At 37.8% G+C, this 22674-nt stretch overlaps 1 protein-coding gene across 1 annotated transcript in view; it reads left to right on the top strand.

The window, feature by feature from the left end:
• The window catches only part of acsf3 (acyl-CoA synthetase family member 3), a 121510-nt gene that overhangs the window by 18000 nt on the left and 80836 nt on the right, over positions 1 to 22674 (top strand). Inside the window, exons 3-5 of the mRNA XM_062033650.1 lie at positions 1518 to 1673; positions 14704 to 14858; positions 18051 to 18196. Coding sequence (XP_061889634.1) covers positions 1518 to 1673; positions 14704 to 14858; positions 18051 to 18196 — 457 coding nt within the window. The remainder of the gene's footprint in view (positions 1 to 1517; positions 1674 to 14703; positions 14859 to 18050; positions 18197 to 22674) is intronic.

The raw sequence follows: 22674 nt of genomic DNA, 5'->3' as shown, positions 1-22674 counted from the left end.
CCATTCTGTTTTTCTTCCTTTAAACACGTGTGCATTAATTAAAACTACAAAATATCGTTTACAGTCGTGGTCAAAAGTTTACATACACTTGTAAAGAACATAATGTCTTGGCTGTCTTGAGTTTCCAATAATTTCTACAACTCTTATTTTGTTGTGATAGAGTGATTGAATCACATACTTGTTGGTCACAAAAAACATTCCATGAAGTTTGGTTCTTTTATGAATTTATTATGGGTCTACTGAAAATTTGACTAAATCTGCTGGGTCAAAAGTATACATACAGCAATGTTAATATTTGGTTACATGTCCCTTGGCAAGTTTCACTGCAATAAGGCGCTTTTGGTAGCCATCCACAAGCTTCTGCTTGAATTTTTCCCCACTCCTCTTGACAAAATTGGTGCAGTTCAGCTAAATTTGTTGGTTTTCTGACATGGACTTGTTTTTCAGCATTGTCCACACGTTTACGTCAGGACTTTGGGAAGGCCATTCTAAAACCTTAATTCTAGCCTGATTTAACCATTCCTTTACCACTTTTGATGTGTGTTTGGGGTCATTGTCCTGTTGGACATATGTGGGCAGACCGATACAAATGTTGCCAATAACGATACAAAACATATCAGAATATGGTCGATACTACAGGGATAAGCTCAATATGTTTAACTATGAAAAAAGTATTTGTAATTTTTAGATTTTTCTTTACAAACTAAGGAAATACACTACTTTATATTACAAATGGCAACAGCGGAGGATGAATGTCCCTTAACAAGAAGATAGAAAAAAAGAAGAAGCTTATCGACTACGGTGTCGACACGGACTACACAGGTGGACGCGCGCAGTTTTTCAGGATTTATGCAGATCTCAAATACGGATCAGCGGGTACCAGAAAGTAAGAAAAGTTGCTTTTGCATAACAATGCGAAACAAAACTCCAGATAATATGTCTTACCTTATACACGCACCATAATAATACTCGTATGTTTAATGCGCCGACAATCCTTCAAGCGGTGCGGCTTCATAGCTTACCAAAGTCGTACTAAAACATTTTGATAGATTTTTGAGCGACGTGTGTAATGTTCTATATTTTCAATGGAACATTTAAAATGTTGGTGTTGTTTACTTGAGTCATATTGCCATCATAGTGCAGCCTACACTTACAGTATCTCATATGTTTGACGGCCATCTACTGGTCACACGTATCATTACACCATGTACCAAATAAAATATCTTCGAGGTGGGTAAGATCAACCAAAATTATTCCGTACATTAGGCGGACCGAGTTATAAGGCGCACTGTCAAGTTTTGAAAAAAAAAAAAGGATTTTAATTGTGCCTTATAGTCCGGAAAATACGATAGTTTTGACAAAACATTACAACGGGAAAAGATGCAATATATTACTGCAAATTAGGAAATTTTAAATGTTTCTATTATTATTTATATTTTATATCGTTATTGCAGGAGGCTGCACTGTATATATTGCCCATCCCCAATTAATGTTCTACCTCTGTACTTTTTTTTTAGGTCCAGTGTCTGGTCTCTGAGTGGGCGTGGTCCAAAAATGACATCATCCTCCACACACTCCCGCTCCACCATGTGCACGGCATCGTCAACAAACTTCTGTGCCCACTCTGGGTCGGCGCCACTTGTGTCATGCTGCCCGAATTCCAACCTCAAAAGGTGCCGACTGCTCATAATTCTTTCTCCCGGTTAATTTTTGGGGCGACTGTTCCTCTGCAAAGGCTCGGGAGGTGAGCGTGCGGGTGAAGCTATCATTCATGAGTCGAAGACATAGCGCGGTAGCCGGAGGCCTGAGAGCGTCGACTTTTTTCCGCGTGACTTCCTCCTGTCTGTAAGCCTACAGTGTACGGTTCTCGGTGTCTCTCTTTCTCCGTTCCACTTTTCTTCTCTCCTTGCTTCATCTCCTCTTGCACTCTCTCCGTCCCCTCCTCCCATCCCTCTCTGGCTGTCAGACTAAGTGTTTTGGGTCCAGTGATTAATTGCCCTGTGTGGCTTTGTATCTGACCAATGCCGACTCACGGTAAGAGCTTAAGCAGCGGATCAATCGATGAGCTGACATTGAAGAACGATGGCGCATGGTTGGCCCTGAGAGAGGAATGGAATAAGGTGTGTGTGTGTGTGTGTGTCTCTGAAAAATAAAAAGGCCGACCATTCAACTGTTTTCCAACGTATAGGTGTTTTTTTTTATTTTTTTGTATGCCGGGTCCTCAAGAGCTTTCATAGTTGTGCAAAGAAAGACCTTTGAAGGACACGTGTATCTGTCAGAAAGGCATTGCTACACTTTCGCAGTACACATCAGTATTCGACTGTTATCCCTGACCTTGTGTACCAGACCACAAAGCCCATTATCTTAGTCTCAGAAAAAAGGCTTTATTGTCCTGAAGTTATAGCTGCTTGATGAAAAGCTGAAGAGACGGTTTCTTTTATACTTCTAGTTCTTTAAAGCAGGGGGTCCCCAACCTTTTTTCCACCAGGGACCGGTTTAATGTATGCGTTATTTTCACGGACCGGCTTTCCACGTGTGACAGATAAAAACAGCAAAAAAATGAGCATGAAAAATCAACTCACTATAATGCTGAAGTTGTGGGAGCCCTAGGCGTGTTTATTTGGGAAGAGATGGTCCCCCGCATGTTGATGGCATATACTGTATACCAGTGTTTCTTAACCATAGAGCCGGGGCCCAGTGTTGGGCCGCGAGCGCCCCCTAGAATGTAATATATGTGTTTTTCAGCTGTGGTCCGTATAGGCCAGGGGTCGGCAACCTTTACCACTCAAAGAGCCATTTTGACCCGTTTCACAAATTAAAGAAAACAATGGGAGCCACAAAACTCTTTTGAAATTTAAAATGAAATAACACTGCATATAACGGGTTTTTTTTTGTTGCTTTGTGCTATGTATAAACAAACTATTATGGGTTACATTTATGAAATCAATGAGAGATATATAATATATCAGACCTGGGCATTCTGCGGCCCGCGGGCCGCATCCGGCCCTTTGTACGTCCCTGTCCGGCCCGCGTGAGGCCAATCATAAATTACAAAATAAATTTTAAAAAGTATCTATTTCGAGTGTGCAATACAACGGTGCTGCTTTTGTTTTGAAAAGCGTTATTTGTATTACTTCCGTGTGGACGTATGCTCGTGCGCGCAGCGGCAATCACAAATTACAAAATAAATTTAAAAAAACATATTTGTCGTGCGTGCAATACAACTGTGCTGCTTTTATTTTGAAAAGTGTTATATGTGCGTATGTCCTGTGAGAGAAGGCGCACAGCGACAAGTGATGCCCGGTTATCCCCGAGACGCTAAAAAGAGAAAAGGTGATGACGAATGGCGTGTTTTCAACAAGACATGAACTGCCAAGTAAAGGTAAAGCCGTGTGCTTATTTGTGGTACACAGCTTGCTGTGTTTAAAGAATATAGTGTAACGACCTGCTGAAGTAGATGTTGTCTTCTTGAGTTGCGTGAATGAGGAGTGAGGATAGACGTGCGTGTGGAAGGAACGAGATATGTTGAGCTGTGTTAGTATAGGTTGCTCAATAAAAGTTTAAAAAGAGCGTCAGACTTGGTGTGCACTTCTTCTGGACGCTACAATTGCTGTCAGAAGTAAAACTTTGCGCATACTGCGCTGTTTGTGTGCTACGTCATCTGGAGGTACGTGCCACGTGAGGAGCTCGCCGCAAAGAGAGAGAGAGAGACAGAGAGGGAGAGAGAGAGACAGCGTTTACAGGTGCAGCCACGCTGTTTGGCATGGAAGAATTCCGCCCTCAATGAAGACTCCCAGGTTTGATTGCAAGGCGAACTGGGAGGCATTTCATCCCACTTCTGACATCAATTGTAGCGTCCAGAAGAAGTGCACACCAAGTCTGATGCTCTTTTTAAACTTTTATTGAGCATGCTATACTAACACAGCTCAACTTATCTCGTTTTTTTCAAAAGGAAAACCAATCCTCACTCCTCATTTTCGCAACAGCAACGCTTCCTCCTTCTTCGCCAATCACCTTGCAGGCGTGCTACGTTCACAACAAAGAGGATGCAGGATAAAGTGACAGAAATTGACATTTTTGTATTGTAATATACATCAGGAAGTGTTGTGTAAGAAAGTGTTAAAAATAAAACCATCAAAAGCCATCTGCTTTTGTATAAAGATAAGTTAGGTTAAATGAAAATATTATTATTATTATTATCTATCTTACGGTATATCAAAAATAATTTTAGCAAAATTTAATTGAAATATTGTCGGTGTGGCCCTCCAGCAGTGCTCGGGTTGCTCATGCGGCCCCCGGTAAAAATTAATTGCCCACCCCTGTAATATATAATACAATTTCTGCATGCAACAAAACGTTTTTAACTCCGAAAAAGACGGCGGGTTGAAGGTTAAGTAAAATACTTAATGTCAATTTAAGTCCTCCTTGTAGTAATGAAAAAACAAAACGCCAAACTTAAATTATCCACTGGCAGAGAACCAAAAATGCCATCCTCTCTCTCTGTGCCGTCCTCCTTTTACTGGCGCCGTGCAGTCAGCTGCCAACCTGAATAACAAAATGTCTATTTCACTGAACAATTAAAAAATTTGAATATATGCAAAATTATAGGAAATAAAAATATTTATTATACAGTGATTTCTGCTCCTGAACCGCAGCGCACATTGTCTCCACATCAGGGCTGTATGACGTCACCTTTATCTTCACACAGGATTGTAAACTCTCATCTGTGAGGCGTATGCGATGTTTGTTTTTAAAAAAGTTAATGTTGGAGAACACCTGCTCACATACATATGTGGGTGCAAAGATCGACAGGACTCCAAGTGCATACTTTTTCATGTTCACATAAAAGTGGGGGATAGCGTTCCATGTTTCGAACACAAGTTTGTCTGGTTTGGGGAGGTTTTCAATATCACACCATTTGTGATTCTGAGCAAGAACAGCCTTCTGGCGTGAAACATCTTCAAGGTCCGCTGTTAACTTGGACACCCACATGTCTTTGTCGGTTGTCAGCCAGTTCCATCTCAAGATCAGGTGGACACGTAGAGAGAGAGAGCGAGCGAGTGAGAGAGCATAAAGCTTGTGTCGGCTTACGGTACAGAAGACTATATCCCCGCGCGTGATGGCAGGTTGAGCAGGCTTATGAAGGCAGCTCCCTCATTACAGGCAGGTGCGTTGATTGCCGGTGAATGATTGCAGCTGGCGGCTGCTGCAGGACGGAGACGCGGCGGCGCGTCCCTGGATGTGCGCGGCCGTGGGCGTGTCCCGAGGTTTGACTAGCAGAGCGCAAGGATGAGGAATGCGCCCTGGCCGTATTCCAATGCGCCCTGGCCGTGACAAGTTGAGCCGCATCAGAGTGATCAAAGAGCCGCATGCGGCTCCGGAGCCGCGGGTTGCCGACCCCTGGTATAGGCAGCACCGGTACTCAGTTGTAATACACTTTTCTACCACTTGTGGCAGTAATGACAATATAAAACAAACAGAAGAAGTCTCGCGCTAATGTTATAGAGAAATTTCTTAAGCGCAAAAATTATGACTAAAGTGGTGAAGCTGTATTTTCATTTGCACTTTGATTTTATTGACATTTTAGTTAAGAAACATATTATTAATTTAGTTTTTTTATTTTAGCACAACATATTGTATGAAAATGTATTGTTTATTTGGTTAGTACTTCTGTTTCAAATCAGCCTGACCTAAGCTTAAGGTTTGTTTGTTAAATTAATAATATAATCTTTGTGATGAACGCATGCTTTTATATCACTTGACAAGATAGTAAACTGTAGGTAGGTTAGATATAATTATTGAATAGGATCAAAGTCAAGAATACAATTAGTATTTCAGTGTTAATATTGGAGTGGTCCCCGGGCTCCTCTGTTTAGGAAAAGTTGGGTCCCGAGGTCAAAAAGGATAAGAACCCCTGCTATATACAAGGACTCTGCAGGGCACTGCAGATGGAAATTACAATCTGGCACATTAACATTTTATATGTCCATTAATGTGCATTGTCCCATGTACTGTAACAAAGTAGTTGTAATATACATCTATTAACAAGCTTATTGGTGTGTTTAGTTGGACAGGCGAAAGTTAAGTTGGAGAAAATGCGGTAGTTTATAAATTAAATAATGTTTCTGTGCGGCCCGGTAGCAATTGCGTCACGGACCGTTACTGGTCCCCGGACCGGTGGTTGGGGACCACTGCTTTAAAGGGTAAAGCAGTCAGTAATAGAACATTTTCAAAGAGACTCCTACAGTCCTACAGGGGTCCAGAATGTTCAGCACTACAATGCAGATGCTGAGCATTTTATATCTTTGCTCCAACTCAGCTATTGGGGAAACCGCTAGTACGGCTGCAGTCATTAAGGATGTTAAATCTGAGTAAAAGATTCACTGTCACTTTTCCATTTTTAACTCATCAATAATGGGGGAGAATTACAAAGTGGTAGGGATAACAAGACAATGGCTGCAGCTAACCATTTCGCCCATTATCATATAATCTACTGATTTCTCGATTTAGTCCTCGCAATTAATTTATAGACGGAGCGCTAGAATGATAGAACGTAGTGGAAAAATGACCATCATAATTTCTGCCCAGTCGGAGGTTATTTCTTCCAATTGGCCTTTTTGTCCATCTTATCGACAAGCTAAGACAAAATTACGTTCACGTTAAATCTCAGACGTCAATCCTTGGCCGTGAAGTCAGAAATCAGCTATGTACAGTGGTGTGCCAAAACATTGGAACACTTGAATTTCACTTTTTTGCCATTGTGAAAGGCAAAGGTTCTGAGAATATTTTTCCCTACAAATTTATCAGTCTAGTTCTTTTTTTTTTTACATTTTACTCTAATATTTAGTGTGGCCCCCTTTGGTATTAATCACAGCAGCGCATCTCTCTGGCATTGTGTCGATGTATTTTGTGAGATTTTCAACCTTGATGTCATTCCACGCTCTCAGAAGCGAGTTGTGATGAATATAAAATAATATTTGACTGTTATTCAGCAAAGGTAACCTGGAGGTTTTTCTGGAACATTAACTTTGCAATATCAGTATAGTTGAAGGTTCCACTGTGAAATAAATATTGGTTTTATAGCTACATTGGGGTCATTTCATTGAAATAAGGCTTCGTTTTCCAATTCATGGAAAATATTTTAATATTTCTGCATACCACTCACTGCACAATTAGGAATGTAACGATAAACGGTAATGAGGATAACCGAGGTTATCATTAAAAATGATACCCTAATTGAGAACTATTGTGAGCTGCACTTTGATAAACTCGGCTCGGTAGCTTAAATACTAACACGAAAACAAGAGACATTAATGTCTTTCCCCATTAAGAACCAACATACCCCAATCTAAACTTATATAAACGCACTACCGTCCGAGCAACGAGACCAGAGTGATCATTCTATACTCAGAGGAATACGAGACCGAGTTGTTTTTATGGTGCGTTCAAGGACCACTGAACAGACTAGATAAAAAGAAATGTACTTAAAATAATTTAGACAAAGTTTAGCTGGCGTACTTTCACTAAAATGATAGTTAATGGAGCTGTTTACAAAGATGCCAAGAGCAGGGGTTCTTTACCTTTTTGACCTCAGGGCCCCACTCTTCCACTACAAAGGGGGCCCACTCCAATATTAACACGTAATTAGTACTCTTTCTCTCCATTTTAATCGCACTCAATAATTATATTTAACCTACTTAGAGTTTAACAGGATAAACCATGTTAAATGATATGAAAGCATGTGTTAATCACAAAGATTATTATCAAGGCTTAGGTCAGGCTGATTACAAAAATAAATACTAATCAAATTGAGAAGATAAAAAAATACACATACGCACTGCTAATAAATTGATAATAAATAATAAAAACATATGTTCCTTAAATAAACTGTCCAATAAATTTAAAGTGCAAATTAAAATACAGCTCAACCACTTAAGTCATAGTTTTTGCACTTAAGAAATTCTCACTGACTTAATAGCCCTAGACTTCTTCTGTTTGTTTGAGTTTGTCATTTTTGCCACAAGAGTTCAAAAGTCTATTACAACTAAATACGGCTGCGACCCATACGGACCACAGCTGAGAAACAGATATTTATTTGGCGGCCCTCCAGGGGGTGCTCGTGGCCCAACATATGGTTAAGAAACACTGACCTAGAGGGCGCGACTTTTGTGTTTTATTTTAATATCAAAAAGTAAACATAAGGTTTTTATACATTACTTGTGTTTTTTCATGTTACAAAGGTATTACTTCAAAGAATTGTGACAGAGCATTTTGTTAATGTGTTACTGTGGATAGTTAATTCCTATATGACATATTTCTGCTCAAACTCTTTCCCGATACAGCATCTACATGTACATTTAAATGTACACTACCGTTCAAAAGTTTGGGGTCACATTGAAATGTCCTTATTTTTGAAGGAAAAGCACTGTACTTTTCAATGAAGATAACTTTAAACTAGTCTTAACTTTAAAGAAATACACTCTATACATTGCTAATGTGGTAAATGACTATTGTAGCTGCAAATGTCTGGTTTTTGGTGCAATATCTACATAGGTGTATAGAGGCCCATTTCCAGCAACTATCACTCCAGTGTTCTAATGGTACAATGTGTTTGCTCATTGGCTCAGAAGGCTAATTGATGATTAGAAAACCCTTGTGCAATCATGTTCACACATCTGAAAACAGTTTAGCTCGTTACAGAAGCTACAAAACTGACCTTTCTTTGAGCAGATTGAGTTTCTGGAGCATCACATTTGTGGGGTCAATTAAACGCTCAAAATGGCCAGAAAAAGAGAACTTTCATCTGAAACTCGACAGTCTATTCTTGTTCTTAGAAATGAAGGCTATTCCACAAAATTGTTTGGGTGACCCCAAACTTTTGAACGGTAGTGTACATAACTTTAAAAAATAAATTAATAATTGACAAACAAATACCTCCCTCTATCAAAATGTAAAAATAGAGATAAAGGCATCATGAAATGACCAAATCTGGTGCCCTTCTAACTTGCCTTGGTGCCCTAAAATATGAGCCCTCCTTTAAAGCAACACTTGCCTTGACCTTAAAAAGTTAAAATTCGAGGCCTGCTATAATATATGATGATAATTTTACTGCACAGTTGTATTTGGAAAATATGATAATCTATCCAATTTTGTATTATTTCAATTTAAGATACATTCTAACAGGATTTTGGGTTGGCGACAACTCTGAATGCTTTTTGAATGCTCACAGTCTCATTTTATTCAAAAAGACCGCATTGGTATTGCACTCCCACCACGAGTGCAGGTCCCAGCAGCCCACTGAGGTGTTCAGCATGCAGCCCATGTGTTTGCATTCTCACTGCATCCTGTCCCTCAGGTGGAGGCCAGCTCTTTGACAGACATAAATTGCCTTCCTCTCCCCTTCTGGTGGACTCTGGTGGAAGCGCTCCACTGGACTTGATAGACAGCAAGCACAGTGGTCAAGTGAGAGACAGTTAATAACTCGTCACTCTCTGTCCGCAAGGTAGCAGGCACTCCCCAGTGTAGCGTTTAATACCACTGTTGCAATAAAAAACAATATGTAGGAGGAAGGCAAATCTCCTTTTGTCATCAGCATGTGAATTTAAACCAATGGGGTATGTGACAATCCAAAAACACAAGGTAGCCGAGTAGAGTCTGATCAATTTGTTCGTTACAGGCATAGAGTCTGCAGCTGTGTAGAACTGCACTGCATCTAATGAGAATGTAGTTATAATCAGGTGTGGATACTATTCATAAACACTCCTTGTGGTTGTTCGTAAGGGGGCACATTATGGCGACCGTCTTTGTCTGTAGCCGGTTACCAACGTGGTTGTCGTCGTCGTTTGCTTGTTCCACTTTGAAGGACTGAATGACCTTATGAATAAAAGTGTACTTTGTTTCCGCGGAACTTCTACTCAATGGTCGGTGAGTCAACATTACCTTTGTAATAGTTCTGTTTAGCAGCGTCATGGCAACGTCCATTCAAAAGTCCATAAGAATATATTGCTAATTTAACATCGCTTAGAACGCTCTCATTGTGACAGATTTACGGCCATATTTTTAAAACGACCAAATTATTTAAGTTTTAATTGTGGCCAAACATTTTCCCTAAAGATATGTCAAAATAACTTTTGTGTTTTTTGTAGTTTTTGCGCATTTATTGCGCTATATTGACTTTTTTAATTAATGCCGAAACGTCTTAGCAGTTTTGAATGGGCCTCACTGTGGTGGAAGATATAATTTTCTTTTCCCATTGCCCTCTTTTTTCTCATTTAAAACATTTGTGTGCACGTACAACACTTAAAACCTTTAGTACATCAGTATGTGGAATTAAATGATGTAATGGATCAAGCAAAGAAATCAAACATGTACTAATATGTATTTATAAATGGTTGATTTATATAGGCTAGTAAGGTAAAGTTTTGTACCTGACAAGTTTCTACTAATATGTACTAATCTGATCCAGTTTAAGAGGCTGTTTAAAGGCCTACTGAAACCCACTACTACCGACCACACAGTCTGATAGTTTATATATCAATGATGAAATCTTAACTTTGCAACACATGCCAATACGGCCGGGTTAACTTATAAAGTGCAATTTTAAATTTCCCGCTAAACTTCCGGTTGAAAATGTCTATGTATGATGACGTATGCGCGTGACGTCAATGGTTGGAACGGGAAGTATGCGGACACATTGAATCCTATACAAAAAACTCTGTTTTCATCTCAAAATTCCACAGTATTCTGGACATCTGTGTTGGTGAATCTTTTGCAATTTGTTTAATGAACAATGAAGACTGCAAAGAAGAAAGTTGTAGGTGGGATCGGTGTATTAGCGGCGGACTACAGCAACACAAACAGGAGGACTGAGAGATGGATAGCAGACGCGCTAGCCGCCGAACTCACCTTAACTTCCTCCGTCTCCGGAGTCCTTCGTCGCACCGTCGATCGCTGGAACGCAGGTGAGCACGGGTGTTGATGAGCAGATGAGGGCTGGCTGGCGTAGGTGGATAGCTAATGTTTTTAGCATAGCTCTGTGAGGTCCGGTTGCTAAGTTAGCTTCAATGGCGTTGTTAGCAACAGCATTGTTAACCTTCGCCAGGCTGGAAAGCATTAACCGTGTAGTTACAGGTCCATGGTTTAATAGTATTGTTGATTTTCTATCTATCCTTCCAGTCAGGGGTTTATTTCTTTTGTTTCTATATGCAGTTAAGCACGATGCTATCACGTTAGCTCCGTAGCTAAAGTGTTTCGCCGATGTATTGTCGTGGAGATAAAAGTCACTGTGAATGTCCATTTCGCGTTCTCGACTCTCATTTTCAAGAGGATATAGTATCCGAGGTGGTTTAAAATACAAATCCGTGATCCACAATAGAAAAAGGAGAGAGTGTGGAATCCAATGAGCCAGCTTGTACCTAAGTTACGGTCAGAGCGAAAAAAGATATTTGTTTTGCACTGCATTCTAGTCCTTCACTCTAACGTTCCTCATCCACGAATCTTTCATCCTCGCTCAAATTAATGGGGTAATCGTCGCTTTCTCAGTCCGAATCGCTCTAGCTGCATTGAAAACAATGGGGAAATTTGAGGAGACTTTCAACTGTTGACGTCACGCTACTTCCGGTACAGGCAAGGCTTTTTTTATCAGCGACCAAAAGTTGCAACTTTATCGTGGTTGTTCTCTACTAAATCCTTTCAGCAAAAATATGGCAATATCGCAAAATGATCAAGTATGACACATAGAATGGATCTGCTATCCCCGTTTAAATAAATAAAAAAATTTCAGTAGGCCTTTAAATACAAGTGTTTACAAAGTACAAAGAAGAAGAATTATGATCAAAGTCATGTATTTATTGAAACTAAGGTATTATCCATCTCATTAAGTGAGTCATATCCATCTCTTTTTGGACATTTTGTAAAGAAAATATGTAAAATATGTGATGTATCATATTGATACTGTATACATCTTCCAAATAAATTTCAACCAACCTATTGTGTTACCTTTTCATATATACTTTGGACATGTGTACTTGAACTGCATTTTTGTTGGTTGTCTGTTAGAGGCTCGGCCCGCTAGGGAGTTTTTAAATGAACAGTGATTTTTATTTGTAACGATTCTTAATCGATTCCAAAAAATTAAAAGTCGATTAAAAAAAAAAGAAAAATTAAATATTTTTTATCCGTTCTCTCTGGCCACAGGCAAATCATATTGTTGATGTAGTTGCCCGGTTGCCGACTTCGGCACTTGGCGATCACTCCAGCAAAATTTTCTCGTAAAATTATTACTTTTTCATGTAAAATTATTACTTTTTAATGCAAAATGGTCAAATTTGTCATATAAAATTCTGACTTTTATCACAATATTGCCAATTTTTTGTGTTGTTCTTGTATAATAGTGACATTTTTTCAGTAAAATTATGACTGTTGTCATAATTTTGCCAAGTCAAATTCTGATTATTATAATATTGCCAACATTTTAAAGTTTTCTCATAAAATTGGGACTTTTGTCGAGTAAAATTACGACTCTTCTTGTAAAATTGTGACTGTTATTGAGTAAAATTCCAACTTTTATCATAATATTGCACAGATGTTCAGTTTTTCTTGTAGAATTTTGACTTGCGTTGAGTAAAATTACGACTTTTATTATAATACTTTTTCTTGTGAAATTGTGACCTTTTTTCTTGTGAAATTCCAACTCATTTTTCACAACAAGCTTTTTCATATACGCATAGTATGTATATGTTATTAATGTTGTAAATCAGTGTTTTTCAACCTTTTTTGAGCCAAGGCACATTTTCTCCGTTGAAAAAATGCGGAGGCACACCACCAGCAGAAATCATTAAAAAACGAAACTCAGTTGACAGTAAAAAATCGTTGTCGCAATTATTGGATATGACTTTAAAGCATAACCAAGCATGCATCACTATAGCTCTTGTCTCAAAGTAGGTGTACTGTCACCACCTGTCACATCACACCCTGACTTATTTTGAGTTTATTGCTGTTTTCCTGTGTGTAGTGTTTTACTTCTTGTCTTGCGCTCCTATTTTGGTGGCTTTTTCTCTTTTTTATTTTTTATTTTCATGTAGCAGTTTAATGTCTTCCTTTAAGCGATATTTCCCGCATCTACTTTGTTTTAGCAATCAAGAATATTTCAGTTGTTTTTATCCTTCTTTGTGGGGACATTGATTGTCATGTCATGTTCGGATGTACATTGTGGACGCTGTCTTTGCTCCACAGTAAGTCTTTGCTGTCGTCCAGCATTCTGTTTTTGTTTACTTTGTTGCCAGTTCAGTTTTAGTTGCGTTCTGCATAGCCTTCCCTAAGCTTCAATGCCTTTTCTTAGGGGCACTCACCTTTTGTTTATTTTTGATTTAAGCGTCAGATACCTTTTTACCTGCACACTGCCTCCCGGTGTTTCCCACATCTACAAAGCAATTAGCTACCTGCTGCCACCTACTGATATGGAAGAGTATTACACGGTTACTCTGCCGAGCTCTAGACAGCACCGACACTCAACAACAACACATCATTTGCAGACTATAATTACTGGTTTGCAAAACTATTTTTAACTCAAATAGGTGAAATTAGATAATCTCCCACGGCACACCAGACTGTATCTCACGGCACACTAGTGTGCCACGGCACAGTGGTTGAAAAACGCTGTTGTAAATACACATATTTATATATCTAGAAAGGGTGGTCCTAAAGACGTAGGCATTTTTCTCAGGTCTCAAGAAGGTCACAAATACAAGTGTGTGTGTGTGTGTGTGTGTGTGTGTGTGTGTGTGTGTGTGTGTGTGTGTGTGTGTGTGTTTGTGTGTGTGTGTGTGTGTGTGTGTGTGTGTGTGTGTGTGTGTGTGTGTGTGTGTGTGTGTGTGTGTGTGTGTGTGTGTGTGTGTGTGTGTGTGTGTGTGTGTGTGTGTTTAGGTGAGGTAAAACAAGAGCCAGGAAGATGAAGGGATGAAAGTACAGGACAAAAAGAAGCACTTGGTATGGAATGAATGTAGAAGAAGTGATGATAAGTTGACAGAGAGACAGCTGGGGAGGAGCATTTGTCTCTCAAGGAGGAGCCGGGGAGACTTAAAGTAGCTGTCGTTCACCTTCACTTACTTCACGCTGCCCTCCCATCCTCCCATCTTTGTCTTTGATGTGATGCACGAGAGAGATGAGGTGGAATAGGCGGGACGGAGTGTGCAGAAAAAGGGCTTTATCCTCGACAGGAGTTTGATACTCACATATTGTTCTGTCCCCAGTCCCGTTAAAGGCCGGCAGTGTTTGCGGCTTCTCTCTCTGCTGAGAAGGGCATGTGTAGCCTCTCCCGTGGAGTCAAAAAGCACATTTGTCAAAGGGAGCCGCACAGAAGCCCCTTCAACCGGCCAATGTGTCAGTTGTGCCCCGCAGCAGTCTGTGGTTTTCCTCCCCGTGACCTTTTCAAATCTCGCCTTCTTTTCTTTTTGTGTGCTGACAGCTTTTATATGAGGCCGCTTCCTGCACCTCAGCTCTGCCATTTAAATCAAATAAACAAAACTAAAAGCCACTTTTCAACCGGCATACAAATGTGGATTTAGCCGTTTATGTCATATTTCTATTCATACTGGAGCTGTCCATTAGAGGGGCCTTATCGCTGTTTTCCTTCTGCCCTGTGCTGCCAGATGCCAAGCTAATCTTTTTTTCCCCCCCTTTTTTCTCTACTCCTTCTTTTCTCAGGTATGGGAGATGCTGCTGAGCTCCAAAGCTCCACTGGTTAATGTCTTCATGGCCGTGCCAACTATCTACTCTAAACTCATTAACTACTATGATCAGCACTTCACACAGCCTCATGTCAAGGACTTTGTCAAAGCCGTGTGCAAAGAGAGGATCAGGTACGAGCTCTGGGATTAAAGTACCAGTAGGGTGGAAAAACAAGTTGCCTCTATATTGAAGCTATTATCATATACAGTCATGGTCAAAAGTTTACATGCACTTGTAAAGAACATAATGTCATGGCTGTCTTGAGTTTCCAATCATTTTCTACAACTCTTTTTTATTTGTTTTGTGACAAAGTGATTGGAGCACATGCTTGTTGGTCACAAAAAAACATTAATGAAGTTTGGTTATTTTATGAATTTATTATGGGTCTACTGAAAATGTGACCAAATCTGCTGGGTCAAAAGTATACATACAGCAATGTTAATATTTGGTTACATGTCCCTTGGCAAGTTTCACTGCAATAAGGCGCTTTTGGTAGCCATCCACAAGCTTCTGGTTGAGTTTTTGACCAATCCTCTTGACAAAATTGGTGCAGTTCAGCTAAATGTGTTGGTTTTCTGACATGGACTTGTTTCTTCAGCATTGTCCACACGTTTAAGTCAGGACTTTGGGAAGGCCATTCTAAAACCTTAATTTTAGCCTGATTTAACCATTCCTTTACCACTTTTGATGTGTGTTTGGGGTCATTGTCCTGTTGGAACACCCAACTGCACCCAAGACCCAACCTCTGGGCTGATGATTTTAGGTTGTCCTGAAGAATTTGGAGGTAATCCTCCTTTTTCATTGTCCCATTTACTCTCTGTAAATGCTGCCAATGGAACTGGGATACCAGTTCCATTGGCAGCAAAACAGGCCCAGAGCATAGTACTACCACCACCATGCTTGACGGTAGACATGGTGTTCCTGGGATTAAAGGCCTCACCTTTTCTCCTCCAAACATACTGCTGGGTACTATGGCCAAACAGCTCAATTTTTGTTTCATCTGGCCACAGGACTTTCCTCCAGAAGGTCTTATCTTTGTATGTGCTCCAATCACTCTATCACAAAAAAATAAGAGTTGTAGAAATTATTGGAAACTCAAGACAGCCATGACATTATGTTCTTTACAAGTGTATGTAAACTTTTGACCACGACTGTATGTCTGATTTATGACACCAAAAGACTTCCAAAGTTTGCGAATAAATAGATATGATCAACATAGTATCAATCTCACGGAGATTCCCGAGCCATTTTGAGAGATAATGAGGAAGCCTGTCACTAGGAACCAAAGATCCCTTCCCCATCAACAACAATGCGAATCAAGCAGACTTAGTGAGAGCCAACAACGATTACTTTGAGGACAATTATGAGCCAAAACCTTATATTTTTAAGCCCGAACACAAAGAGGATGAGCAAAAAGGTTTAGAAGCCGGTTGCTACTCGGATGTAGCTTTATTGTGTCACAAGCATCTAAACATACAAACTAACTATAACAAACCCATCCATCCATCCATTTTCTACCGCTTGTACTAAAAAAAACACTTACTGTAATATTTCCACTCTCGCTGGGACGCTCACATATTTCCATTTGGATGGCGATTCAATCACAACCCTTTCAAAGGATTAAAAAAAGTTGCAGCGTCTTTTTGTGTCTTTTTCCCCACCTCGGAATGTGAAAGTGGATGAGCCTGTTGGTCAATGACCACGTTTATCTACTAGCAGGTGAGAGATGCATGAATTATAATCTAGAATTCACTTTTAGCAAGTTTGAGACGAAGCAGAAGCAGCCGTCGGCTCAGTGTTGTCAACAATAGCAGCGTAAGCTAGCATTAGCTCACTGCTATCAATGCGCCGTTAAAATAGTTCATAAAAAACTCAACCCAATGGGATACAATGAGAAACCTTGGAACAAATTTTAGCGATATTACGGAGATGAAAGAAAGCTGTTTTAGTAGCACTTTTAATGTGTGACTCAAAAAAGAGAGTTGCTTAATTAAGCATATAAAGTCAACTTGGGGACAGATAGCATCCAAAGGAAACACATTTTATAGCCACTTTAGTTACACGAAACAATCTAATGACATTGTATACAAAAAATTGATAAGAAATCACAATTTAGTATTTTTTCGTAAAACAAAATGAATGGCAATTTCTCTTATATTTTCTCAATTTATTCATGAAAGCACATATTGTATATACAGTATAAAAAGTTCAAGACAATTAAAAAACAATAACAAGTATTGTTAGTGCCAGCCCTTCCTTTCGACATACTAGTACAGTATTTATTAGTAGCCTGTGAAAAGTTATAGTTCTGACGTGACGGATGTAAATAGTGGTCAGAACACCGGAAATAAATTACCCGAGGGGGCGTGCCTAAAGGATGACGTTCCCAAATGGCAAACTTTTTCTGAGTTCTTTGCATGCATATTATATATTTTTTAAAGATGTCCGATAATATCGGCCTGCGATATTATCGGCCGATAAATGCTTTAAAATGTAATATCGTAAATTATTGGTATCGTTTTTTTTATTATCGGCATCGTTTTTTTTAATTATTATTATTTTTATTTTTTACACCAACCCAAAAAACCTCCCTCCCCCATTTACACTCATTCACACTCATTCACACAAAAGGGTTGTTTCTTTCTGTTATTAATATTCTGGTTCCTACATTATATATCAATATATATCAATACAGTCTGCAAGGGATACAGTCCGTAAGCACACATGATTGTGCGTGCTGCTGGTCCACTAATAGTACTAACCTTTAACAGTTAATTTTACTCATTTTCATTAATTGCTAGTTTCTATGTAACTGTTTTTATATTGTTTGACTTATTTTATTTTATTTATTTTATTAAAAAGGACCTTATCTTCACCATACCTGGTTGTCCAAATTAGGCATAATAATGTGTTAATTCCACGACTGTATATATCGGTATCGGTTGATATCGGTATCGGTAATTAAGAGTTGGACAATATCGGATATTGGCACAAAGCCATTATCGGACATCCCTAATAATTTTATATTACATTTTTTAATGATAATATTAGTAAATTCTGTGGTACATTGCATGAGACATGTAAGTGTCAAAAAGGCAGCCAAAAGAGGTTGGTAGATGACAATAAATATAAATGTAAAATATAGTGTAGAAATGCACCCAATTGCAGGAAATGTAGTCTTGATTTTCAAATACATTTTTCGGGGCTTGCGTGGCAGCACTTTGTGCCGATTTCCCTCTTTTTTTTACGTCAGTTTTCTTCTTTTTTTTCCTCAAAGTGTGCTCACATGCCTGATGCTCCTAATTGTTGCCTTGGCTTCCCAGGCTCATGGTCTCTGGCTCTGCTGCCCTGCCGCTGCCCACTCTGCAGCGCTGGGAGGAGATCACGGGACACACGCTGCTGGAGCGCTACGGCATGACGGAGATTGGCATGGCACTGTCCAACCCTCTGAAGGGCCAACGCATCCCAGGTATTCAAATTTGTTACACATACATATTTAATACCCATTTAAGGGGAAAAAAACACATTAAATGTAAAAAAAAATAGGTCATAAAAAGTGAATGGATTCCAAACTCTGCCAGCCGTAAGAGGTCTTAATGCAACTAATAACATCACACAGGGATAGTTTTCTCAGAACTTCAAAAAAATTGCCTCGACAAAGAAAACAAATTTTAGTCTCTATTAATACTGTCTAAAAAGGTATTAATTTGATAACCTTATTATTTCCAAACACAGGAAGTAAACAAACTAATTCTAATTGCTTAGACATGGAGATATGGTAGGATTAGATAAGCTGTGCTTTTTCCTACTTATTTTAGCACGTGTTGATTTGATTTGTAAACAGGCCTGATCTACTTAAGGTTTGCGTCTGCTGAAACACGTGCAAACTTAAAAGCACACGCAAAACTGTTTTACCAAAGGTGCGTCTCTTTAGTGAGCAGACTAAGGAGCGCAATCCATTTAGCGTGTCTGTCTTCATGAATATGCAGAGTATATAAACTCACCATCAGAACGGCCACAATAATGGGAGGAGAAGAGGCAAATACAATTATTTAGCACATGCAGTGCAATTTATTATGACTAAAACTCAACTGTGAATGCTATTTTGTGTCTTTATTCAGCACGTCTGAAAAGTATGTGCAAACAGACCATTACACACACCGCTGTGAGAAAGGAGGCGATTGCGCTGCAGCTCTGTCAAGATATATATGTAAATTGTAAAAGTGCATTTGCACAATTTATGGTAAAATACCGGCAGCTGTGGTTGCCAGAAATTCATTGCCGCATCTTTGTTGTTCTTGCTAGATTATAAAAGATGTCGATCAATGAGGTGGTGTGGGAAGGAGATGTTCATATATGATCAATATTCAGAGTTTTATTGTTCATAGTTAATATTGTAAATCCCACATTGTGTATTTTTACGTACATTCTGACTGCCATATAAGTCAGTAAAAATAGTTTATTCCGTTTTTGACATGGTCTATTTACTTTTTTACCCAATAACACATTTTGAATAAGAATTTTAAAACACAGAATTTTCAAAACACGCATTTTTGCTCAAATCGGTTCAAAAAATTCTAGATTGCCACATTTGTCGCATCTTTGTTGTTCTTGCTAGATTATAAAGATGTATATCAATGAGGTATTGTGGGAAGGAGAGGAGCAACGTTCATTTATGCCAAATATTCAGTGCTTTATTGTTCATAGTTAATATTGTAAATCCCACATTCTGTATTTTTACGTACATTCTGACTGCCATATAAGTCAGTAAAAAAACTATTTTATTCTGTTTCTGAGATGGTTTGTTTAGTTTTTTACCTAATAACACATTTTGAATAAGAATTTTAAAATACTGAAATTTGAAACACAAATTTTTGCTAACATTTTTTTTTTCAATAAGATTGTCCGCATAATTTAATCTAAAAAAAAACAGTTCACAAAATTCAAAATTGCCACGTTGGTTGCATCTTTGTTGTTCTTACTAGATTATAAAAGATGTCGATCAATGAGGTGGTGTGGGAAGTACAGGAGCAACGTTCTTATCTGCTCAATATTCAGAGCTTTATTGTTCATAGATAATATTCATACATTCTGACTGTCATGTAAGTCAGTAAAAAAACCTCAAGTTTATTCCGTTTTTGAGATGGTCTATTTAGTTTTTTTTACGGAATAACACATTTTGAATAAGAATTGTAAAACACGCATTTTGGCTAACAATTTTTTTTCAATGAAATTGTCCGCATAATTTGATGTACAAAAAAAAAATCAGTTCACAAAAGTCAAAATTGCCACGTTTGTCGCATCTTTGTTGTTCTTGCTCGATTATAAAATATGTTGATCAATGAGGTGGTGTGGGAAGGAGAGGAGCAATGTTCATATATGCTCAATATTCAGTGTTTTATTGTTCATAGTTAATATTGTAAATCCCACATTCTGTATTATTACGTACATTCTGACTGCCATATAAGTCAGTAAAAATAGTTTATTCCGTTGTTGAGATGGTCTATTTAGTTTTTTACCCAATAACACATTTTGAATACGAATTTTAAAACACAGAATTTTCAAAACACGCATTTTTGCTAAAATCAGTTCACAAAATTGCCACGTTTGTCGCATCTTTGTTGTTCTCGCTGGATTGTAAAAGATGTAGATCAATGAGGTGGTGTGGGATGGAGAGGAGCAATGTTCATATATGCTAAATATTCAGTGTTTTATTGTTTATAGTTATCAATCAATCAATCAATCAATGTTTATTTATATAGCCCTAAATCACAAGTTAATATTGTAAATCCCACATTCTTTATTATTACGTACATTCTGACTGCCATATACTGTAAGTCAGTAAAAATAATTTATTCCGTTTTTGAGATGGTCTATTTAGTTTTTTACCCAATAACACATTTTGAATAAGAATTTTAAAACACACAATTTTCAAAACACGCATTTTTGCCAAAATCAGTTCACAAAATTCAAAATTGACACATTTGTCGCATCTTTGTTGTTCTTACTAGATTATAAAAGATGTCGATCAATGAGGTGGTGTGGGAAGGAGAGGAGCAAAGTTGTTATATACTCAATATTCAGTGTTTTATTGTTCATAAATAATATTGAAAATCCCACATTCTGTATTTTTATGTACATTCTGACTGTCATATAAGTCAGTAAAAAAAAAACTGTAGTTTATTCCGTTTCTGAGATGGTCTATTTATTTTTTTACAGAATATCACATTTTGAATAAGAATTTTAAAACACACGCATTTTGGCAAACAATTTGTTTAATGAAATTGTCCGCATCATTTTTCATGTAAAAAAAAATCAGTTCACAAAATTAAAAATTGCCACGTCTGTCGCATCTTTGAATTTTAAAACACTGAATTTGAAATCACATGCATTTTTGCTAACATTTTTTTTCTATGAAATTGTCCGCATAATTTGATATAAAAAAAAAATCAGTTCACAAAATTCAAAATTGCCTCGTTTGTTGCATCTTTGTTGTTCTTACTAGATTATAAAAGATGTCGATCAATGAGGTGGTGTGGGAAGGAGAGGAGCAACGTTCGTATATGCCAAATATTCAGTGTTTTATTGTTTATAGTTAATATTGTAAATCCCACATTCTGTATTTTGGCGTACATTCCGTTTAAGTCAGTAAAAAAACTAAAGTTTAATCCGTTTGTGAGATGGTATATTTAGTTTTTTACTGAATAACACATTTTGAATAAGAATTTTAAAACACTGAATTTTGAAACACACGCATTTTTGCTAACATTTTTTTTTCAATGATATTGTCTGCATAATTTGATGTAAAAAATTCAGTTACATAAATTCAGTGTCAAAAAAAGCTTTTGTAACAAAGACCCAAATTAACCTCCATACTTTGGCCTTGGTTTTGCTCGAAGAAGATAAAAACAATGGTATCACTCTGTTTCTTATCTATGATCACACACACATACATTCTTGAATTAGGTACCTTCTTGAGACCTCTTTAGGACCACCCTTTCTAGATACATAAATATTTGTATGTACAACATTAATAATATATACATACTATGAAAATATAAAAAAGCTTGTTGTGAAAAATTAGTTGGAATTTCACAAGAAAAAGGTCACAATTTCACAAGAAAAACTTAGAATTTTGGTAGTATTATAATAAAAGTCGTGATTTTACTCAATGCAAGTCAAAATTTTCCAAGAAAAACTGAACATTTGTGCAATATTATCATAAAAGTTGGAATTTTACTCGATAACTTTCACAATTTTACCAGAAAAGCTTAAAATGTTGGCAATTTTATGAAAATGGTCGTAATTTTACTCGACAAAAGTCACCATTTTATAAGAGAACTTTCAAATTTGGGCAATATTATAACAATATGAATTTTACTTGGCACAATTATGACAAAAGTCATAATTTTACTCAAAAAATTTCACTATTTTACAAGAACAAAAAAAAAATGGCAATATTGTGATAAAAGTCAGAATTTTATATGACATGTCACCATTTTGGATTAAAAAGTAATAATTTTACGAGAAAATATTGCAATAGTACAGAAACGGAAACAATATGAGAAATTTTTCCCAATTTTATAGCAAAAAAGTCGACACATTGTGAGAAAAAGACTTATTTTAGTCAATTTCTTTTTTTTTGTTTGTAACTGGTTTTTAATCTTCATTATTTACTTCGTTATTACAGTATGTCTCTATATACTTATTTTTATTTTTGTATTCATTTTGGCCAAAGGGGGCGCATTTCAATTTCTTACACACACTTGTTATTACATATGATGGCCAGAGGGGGAGCACTTCACATTTTTCCACACACTTGTTATTTCATATGTTGACCAAAAGGGGGAGCACTTTTAAAACCGACACACAGTCAATTTGAAAAATCCCTCCTTTTTGGGACCACCCTAATTTTGATAGATTTCACCACCATGGGTGCAAATGAGA

The sequence above is a fragment of the Entelurus aequoreus genome, linkage group LG02 (genome assembly GCF_033978785.1).
Source record: "Entelurus aequoreus isolate RoL-2023_Sb linkage group LG02, RoL_Eaeq_v1.1, whole genome shotgun sequence".
NCBI lineage: Eukaryota > Metazoa > Chordata > Actinopteri > Syngnathiformes > Syngnathidae > Entelurus > Entelurus aequoreus.
This window is presented reverse-complemented; position numbering and strand designations above follow the sequence as displayed.